Genomic DNA, 8,875 nt, shown 5'->3' on the forward strand with positions numbered 1-8,875 from the left:
AATATCCAAAGAGCTTAAGTGATTTGTCTAAGGAAGTCACAGAGCTAGGGAGGAGAAAAGCATTTTTTTTTTTAAAAAGATTAGACTTTTATTTACCTTGAAAGCTAATTTCCAACAAATGTTAATAGAAAATCTGCTTTTGGAATGAGATGCAAATAATATGTTTTCACTATTTTTTCCTGCCTTATCATGCATAGGAATTCAACCTTATTGATAGAAGAGAACTTGCACCACTCCAAGAACTGATTGAAAAACTCACCTCAAAGGACAGATAAAAGGATGAAGAGCTGTGCAAGTTGTTCCTCAAATGAAGTGTGTGGAGTGTATTTGGATTTTGTTGTGTTTTATTTTTATCTTGGTCATTTTTGTCTTAGGTTTGGGGGGCTTGTTTGGGTTAGTTTTTCTTTATTCTGAATAAATTAAACATATTCTATTGCTAGAGGAAGCCAAGAACCATTCTCTATATATTTCATAGGGGTAAATTTTGTCTTAGTGGCATACAGTTTTTGTTTTTTGTGTTTTTTAACTTGGTTTGATTACTTCCAAATTTTTTGATAATACTGTGTGTTGAAAGAAAATGCTTACTTAATTGGATTGCTGATGGATGGGGGTTCTGTGTTGTGTAAATTGTGGCCAATTTTTGAAGTCCCCAAAAGACTTATGTTTTTAAGTGCCTTGGCAGGCTCACTTCTGAAGTGCAAAGCACAGACATTGAACTGAACAGGGCTTGAAATACCAGGAATACTACCCAGGGCACTTACTGATGCATGTTTCAAAATATCTATGATAAAAGCCATAGTTTACCTAAATTGGTGATCTCCAGCTTTTACTACATTGAAGAAACACAGTTTGTAAAGGTGTGCATGTAGAACATAAAAAATTATTATTTTTGATATTGATGATAATTAACAAATGCTTTCAGTTCTACAAGCAGGTCTTTTTCCATCTCTTGATATCTGTGATATTGAAACTTGAGGATGTTGAAGTGTAATACCTATTGCATTTTAGCTTCTTTCTACATGTTAACTGCACTGTAGGTGTAAAAATTCAGGTTATATATAGGTTTACCATCTTCAGAGGTGATGCTGAACTGTGAGGTTTCTTAGCAATTGCCAAATGAGCCATAAGTCTACAGAATCCCCTTCTACTTTGAAGAGGAGGGGATGGATAGGAGTGTGTGTTTGGTTAGGAGGGTTAATTTGTATGGGGAGCTATGGATGAGGTTAAGTATGGTGAATCAAATTCGAAAAGTCTTGTCTTAAAATCCTTGAATAGAGTGGCATGAAGATTTTAACCAATTTCTTATTAACAAAGTTTTAGAGACTTCCTTTTAGGAATCAACTTCCATGAGAAGTTAAACATAAATGATTAATTTTAGGTATAGACGTTAAACATGGAATTTGAGGACTGTTTCGGGAAATTGATCACACTCCAGCATTTCCATTCAGTGAATGGAGCTGGTGTTTGCCTGTCATTTTAAAATGATACAGTAACTTCTTTGCTTGTGATAGGTCCAATTTGAAGCATTCTGACTTCTGATTTTTCCACTGTGAAAGGAAATCTTTTTCTTTGCAGTGATATCAAAGTGCTAATTCAGTAGTATTAACTTTTCCATCTTATTTGTCATGACTTTCTAGTAAATTATTCCCATGAGTAAAAAGTTGAGAAACTTAGTTTTAAAAAATATTAGCATTTTTCACTTTAGTTTTATTCTTGAGAAATATCTTTTTCAGACTTCCAGTTTTAATTTTGTCATTTCTAGTATATCTCTTTCCGTCAGTTTAAAATACATACCTTTTTCCTTGTAGAATAGAAATCTTGCTCTGAAATTACATAGACTAAAAATGATCAGTAGGAAAAAATCTAAAATGAAATCAGTTTGTTTTTGCCATTAACAATGAGAGCAGTGATATAATTTAGTGCCATTACAATTATGATCATTAGGAACTGCCTTTTTCTCCATTTCATTTCTAACAATCATTCTCCAAGTACCAACAGTAGAAGTAACAGGAGAGCCTGGCAGAGGCAAATCCATTGGACATTCATTGGTAATGTTTATTGACAAATTACAGTGAGAACTAGCTGATTTCCTTAAAACAAATCTTTTGTTATCCAAACAGGTAATATCAGCCACTGTGGGTTGATTCAGAAATAAAATTTGGTGTCAAGTGATTTTGGGTCCTATTTGTTTATGAAAATGAAGCCCGTGATTTTTCAAGTAGTCTTCCATACTGCATTTGACTTTAATATCAATGCAGTAACAAAAGGGTTGCAATAGCCAAGTGTAGAAAATAGTGAAAAATTGTTCTTGCTCTTTTTAAGCCTTACACAAGTAGTACACAGTAAAAATGGAAAAGTGTTTCTATAAATTAATGTTTAGTAGTAGGCCCTACTTTCCTACTGTATGTAGATAGGAGTTTATTGTCACTGTGTCATAATCTCAGGTGCCTGCTTCTGAGTATTCCTTTAAACAGAGGTATTATTAGGAAGTAAGGAGATGTGTAAGTGTATATATGGTAACAAAGTAGAGAAGTTCTCCCAGGGAGAGGCCTGGCATTGTACATGGTGTTACATGGCTATGGGTAGCATGTAAGAAATAACTGATTTAACAAAATGTTGCTTTGATTAGTTCCCATAAGTGTTAGTAAGATGCCCTACAGAATAAGGATCAAATTTTGGTTTTGCAGTGGAGTTCGCTTATAAATGTATATTGGATTCTTTCCTGATCTCTTAATTTAATTTATAAATAAGCAAGATAATGATTTCCCCCTTGTTCCTTATACAGAAATCTAAAGCAGAAGTTGGTTTTCTCATCCAATAATAAAAGCATAAAATATAAAATAGTTAACATAGTATTATTGTGACAATGCTTTGGTTAAATGTTGAAATGAAGCAAGTTTTAGGAATTATTTTAAATGATGGAGTAATGGTGGTGGAGAGAAATTAATAACAAAGAGTGAAAATCTTTCACTAAGCAGTAGATGGTGCTACTGGATTTCATTTGCTGACTTGATTATTTTGTTTCCCATAAAAACCATGGCATTAGACTGCATTCAAAGAGTAGTGTAGTGTGTGTTAGTTTAGCTGGTAGAGGCTTTGGTGGTCAGTTTAATTTGAAAGATTTTAGATTGCTTTCCTTTTTTCATTTGTACATTCTAAAGGGTCAGCATAAAATATTTTAGGTGGGAGAAGACAGGTTTGGTGTATAATATATCTCAGACTGAGTTACTGCCTGGCTTATCAGGAATTATAAAACACTGCAATCTCTTATCTTCAAGAAATATAGATGATGAGGATATTTATATTTTACATGTAATCACCAAACCCCAAACTGTTTTATGTATTAGCATTTTCCTTGCTCATAGGAAAATAGCAAAATGACATTTCTTTTATACTTTTGTGTACACCCTCTCTAAGAGAGGTTTTGATAACCAATGAAATGGTAAAATATGTGAGATACAATTATTAAGTTATAGGACTTTCTTTTAAAATAAGTGTGTCATACCTTAAACATCCAAATGAGAGTTGATCTTCAGAGTGATTCCTTAGGGAGCTCTATTCTTTCCAGCTATATTTTGAAGGTGTAATGTTTTTGGAACATTTTTAGAGATGCCTTGAGAATTGGTTTATGACTATGCAAGAAAATCTATTTCGTCATTTTAGCGTGCATGAAATCTTTTTTGGCAGCTTAATATGTATGAGCTATCTCAGTCCCCAAACCAACTCAACTTTGTTGTTTCCGTAGAACTTTAGTTCCCTACTGGTTTAGGGAAGTTCAAAAGACTGGCACAGATAGATAGATAGTTAAATAAATAAATAAATAAATAGGACTGGCATAGGTTCTAAATTTGCAGAAGACAATGTTTTGAGCATTGTTAACATCATTTTAATAAGGAAATATTTTCCTGATATCACTACTTTGAAGTAGACAGTATCATTTGGATATATAGGTTTTATTTAATTTTTTAAAATTCAGTTTAATTACCTTACAGTTAAATATAATAATTAAAAATCAAAATCTATCTCGTTTTCTATTTTTGTTTCTTTCCCTGATAACTTTTAAATTTTATCTTCACTACCGTAGGATAATTTTGATTAGAGATAGGAAGAAAAAATGGATCCAATATTTAAGATAGAAGTAGCTTAAGGTGACAACAGCCTTTACCTTTTAAACATATTTTCACTCAAATAAACAATATGAATTTAAAGACGGCAGATCATTGTACAAATTGGTAAATTTTATATAATAAGTATGCTGAGTTTTAAGCCTGTGTATCACAGATAAAATATTTAAAATTGTGTAATCATTTCATACATTTATAACTTGAAATTTTTGAATGTCTTTTTAAAAAAAGATGTGGGACCAGAAGTATATTTGTAATTTGAAAATGTGACTGCTTACCAAGGGGAAAACTTATTTTGAAACTTACTTGAAATACTAAAGAATAGACCAATTTTTAGAAATGCTATTCTGGATCTGTACTTTAAGAACCACTCCTAAAATAAATATTAGACTTTTGTCATAAAGTTAAGATTCACCTGGCAATTGTTAAATTGCTGTTTTTTTCAGCTATCAGTTTAATGGTGTATGAGATTAATATTTAGAGGTAAATATATGTCAAGATTTAATGGACAAGTTTAAGATACAATAATTCTGACTGCAAACAATTTTTTTTTTAAAGATTTTATTTATTTATTCATGAGAGACGGGGAGAGAGAGAGAGAGGCAGAGACACACAGGCAGAGGGAGAAGCAGGCTCCACTCACGGAGCCCGACATGGGACTCGATCCTGGGTCTCCAGGATCAGGCCCTGGGCCAAAGGCAGCCCTAAACCTCTGAGCCACTGGGCTGCCCATACAATTTGAATTTTTAAGGTGTTCCTAATGAGTTAACCATAGCCTATTTTAAAGGAATAGTACTGTGTTCCATGTTTTCCACTTGTAGCTGAATTGGTACTTAAATTTTGACAAAAGGGAGAAAATACAGATTAAAATATTGAATAATACCAGTTTTGCAAATACGATGTAACTTCTTTTTCTGCATATAATGCTATGCAATAGAAAATTTTACGTACAGTTCTCAAGATGGCCTTTTTGTGTTCTATGTTTGTCATCTCCTTCTCCTTAAATTACTTCTTACATTATTAACTTCCCATCTCCCGAACCCCATCTCACTAAGAAAACAAAACAAATAGATTGATTTTGCAGGTCCTCTTTGTTAGTGATTCTGAGGTATTTTCTGTCAATACATTGACAGAAGTTTTGGAAGGTGCAACTTATATAAGCATTTTTGGTTTGTTTTGGTTGATAGCTTCTTTAAATCATGTCACTGAACCTGAGATATTAATGATTTAAACTTTTTGTTAGTATTTAATTTTTCTGTTTATTATTAAATCTCGTATGTTGGTGTTTTGCGTATGTTTTCATTTTTATTTCATTCTGAAATCCTTGTGCAGGTTGTAAAATAGATTAGTGCATTTTCATGTTAAGAACATGTTTCTCCTTAAATTGTTCTGCAGAGATAACTATTTTTAGGGAAATAGTTTTTTACAGCCACTAGATTGTATTTGTTATTTTTGTACACGCATAACTAAGGTGGTAAGGGCCCTAATCCTGTGGGGAACACTTAACTTTTGTTCTATTTGAAATTTTCCTATACATGGTTCCTTAAAATTACCAAGGAACTGTCATGAAATCTAGGTTGAAAGAGAATACAATAAACATGACAAGACTTAAAGGTTGAATAGAGATCATTTCTGAGGACAAAAGTAGAATACTGCCAGTGCCATATAATGGAAGCATAGTGGCAGCATTCACACCTGTAAATATTGCAGAGAATGTGAAAGACAGGGATCTTGCTCTCATGGAGATACATAATTTTTCTCTGTTTTAAGTAGCTGGATGGGGAGAAATGGTCTAAAATATGAAATGCAACATGAATGCTATATTGAAAACTGTGCCAAGATTACTCAAATTCTGGTTATTACTGATCAGTTTAACTGCTTCATCAGTTTATTTTAAAAGGGGATACTGAATGTCAGAAAATCTGTAATATGTTTAACTGAGAGATGTAAATAATGATACAGACTTGTATGTGCTGGGATGGGAAATATTTAAATTCTAGGTTTTTTTTAAAGGAAGAAACTGAATGTTTATTTAAAAAATTAATAAATAGTTATGTTTGACAATGAATCCAGACTTTGCATTACTGATTATTTTTGCTCTAGGTGTTCCCACATTATTATTATTATTTTTAAAGATTTTATTTATTTATTCATGAGCGACACAGAAAGAGAGGCAGAGACATAGGCAGAGGGAGAAGTAGGCTCCATGCAAGGATCCTGATGTGTGGGACTCGATCCCAAGACCCCGGGATGACACCCTGAGCCAAAGGCAGACACTCAACCTGAGCCACCCAGGTGTCCCTAGATGTTCACACATTAAACACATTCCTAGAGAAATATTGTAAGTATGGAATATGTTGGACATTTAAAATTTATGTTATGCATTTTTTAAAGATATTTATTTATTCATGAGAGACACAGAAAGAGACATAGGCAGAGGGAGAAGCAGGCTTCCTGCAGGAGCCTGGGACCCCAGGATCACACCCAAAACCGAAGTCAGACCCCAGGATCACACCCAAAACCGAAGTCAGTCAGTCAGTATAAGCTACCAAGGTGTCCTTATGCATTATTTTATTTAAAAAGATTTGTTTAATTTAAAGTACACGCACATGTGTGCATGAGTTGTGCATGAGCCTATAGACAGGCAGAGAGAGAATCTTGAAGCAGACTTCCCGCTGAACACGGAGCTGGATGAGGGGCTCCATCCCACAACCCATGAGATCATGACCTGAACCAAAACCAAGAGCCAGGCACTTAACCAACTAAGCCACCCAAGGTTCCCTGTTAAGCATTATTTTTTATAATGTTCACAACAACCCCAGAGGTATCTCAGTGTCTTACACACCAGAAAACTGAAGCTCAGGAATTATACAAGTCACTGATTAGGACTAGGATTTAAAGACCTAAATAGGTTTGCTCTTGAAATCAGTGTTTTTTTTTTTTTTTTTTGGTTTTCTTTAAATATTCTATTACCATGAGGATAGTTAGTAAAATAATTATATGTTGGTCTTTCTATCAAGCCTTTATCTAAAATTTTGTTTTCATTACAAACTATTAAAAGAATATTAATAAACAGTGTTGGAAGATCTTCATTTTATTCTGATACCTGAGTTCCAAAAGGCAATGTGTATTTAGAGTATTCTTAGAGTATCATTATTTAGAGATATTTATGTTTAGAGGCATTTGTACCAGATCACCACAGTCTCCCAGTGTCACTAACTGGTATTTGTAGAAGAGTCTACTTATTCCTCTCAGTACATACCCATGTAAAAATTAACTGTCTTTTGATAATTAGATTCATCTCCCATTGTACTAAATTTAAATAGTTACATCTTCATTATGTAATATTTGGAATTATAAATTTTGGTATCAAGTTCTAAATATTCCTTTAAGCAGCCGTGTTTAATAAATACTAATATTTTAACTCCTGTTTTAAACAGCCCAATGAGAACAGTGTCACATTTTCTTGATGACTAGAGTTTACCTTAACCCACATGCAGCATAATATATCTTCCTTTGATAAGGAGCTATGTAGGACTGGTGGCTATGGCCTTCTAAGCATGTTATTTTGCTATTGCACATGAGATTTGCCGGAAGCACCCTGACTCCCCACTCTTGCTTCTATTATTTTTTTAAATTATTTATTTATTTATTTATTTATTTATTTATTTATTTATTTATTTATTTATTTATTTTTACAGATTTTATTTACTTCTTCATGAGAGACACAGGGAGGCAGAGACACAGGCAGAGGGAGAAGCAGGCTCCGTGCAGGAGCCCGACGTGGATCTCGGTCGGGGCCTCCAGGATCATGTCCTGGGCTGAAGGCGATGCTAAACCGCTGAGCCACTGGGACTTACCCGGCTCTTGCTTTTATATTTTATGATGGCTCTGCATTCGTGTACTTTTAGGCAATAATGAAGGTTACCAGAAGTAATTTATAACCAAACTTACTAAGTCAATAAATACCATTTTACAGAAGTAGTTGGGCTGGTGTATACAAATACATGGACTGTAACCACTACTTATCAATGTTCAGGGACTATTTTTTTTTGCTTTTCTCATTTTCTGAGTTGGTTTAGAGTTTTCTTAATAAACCTATATGTTAAAAAAAAAACAAAACACCTATATGTTATCGGTCAAGATCCTGTCTTTAGTTAATACCAGCATTCTCACAGCAGAAAAGGAATTCCCAGATTCCTTTGGTGAAGGAATGGCAGGGTGAAGATGGTAGCATGCTCACAACTGGCTGGTTGCTCCAATGCCCTGCCTTTATCTGCCGTTCCAAAATCTTGGAAAACTGAAAGTATTTTCTTGAATTTAGTGCAAACTTAACCCCTGATCTGAAGTTAATAGTCTTTATCCCACTTAATATGAAATCTCTGTTTCACTGCAAAGTATCTGTGTATATAGCACCTCTGCATGATGGTGAGGGACGGTTACATAATATATGTATTACACGATTGTATTTCTTTTCTAACATCCAAAATATTTTTGCATTCTGAAGCATCTGGCTACAAGGGTGCGAGATAACAGGTTGTGGATAAAAATCAAGTAGATTAAAAAAAAAAAGATGTTATATATTTTAGAGAGAGAAAGTGAGCAGAGGGAGGAACATAGGAGGAGAGAATCTCTGCACCGAGCCTGGAGCCTAACGCAGGGGTCCATCTCATGACCCTGAGATCATGATCTGAGCCAAAACCAAGAGTCAGACACTTAACTGAGCCCCCAGGCGCCCCCAAAACTAAGGA

At 34.0% G+C, this 8,875-nt stretch overlaps 1 protein-coding gene across 4 annotated transcripts in view; it reads left to right on the forward strand.

Annotated features, from left to right (window-relative positions):
• MOB1B (MOB kinase activator 1B) overlaps nt 1–8,173 on the forward strand; it is a 58,131-nt gene extending 49,958 nt beyond the window's left edge. For 3 of the 4 annotated variants that reach the window (XM_077848303.1, XM_077848305.1, XM_077848306.1), the window contains one exon: nt 198–6,192. In XM_077848303.1, the coding sequence (XP_077704429.1) occupies nt 198–275 (78 nt within the window). In that variant the 3' untranslated portion in view covers nt 276–6,192. Of the gene's footprint in view, nt 1–197; nt 6,193–7,825 lie in introns of those variants that run through there. The other variant, XM_077848304.1, reaches the window with a different exon arrangement.
• The last annotated feature ends 702 nt before the right edge of the window (nt 8,174–8,875 follow it).

The sequence above is a fragment of the Canis aureus genome, chromosome 14 (assembly GCF_053574225.1).
Source record: "Canis aureus isolate CA01 chromosome 14, VMU_Caureus_v.1.0, whole genome shotgun sequence".
NCBI lineage: Eukaryota > Metazoa > Chordata > Mammalia > Carnivora > Canidae > Canis > Canis aureus.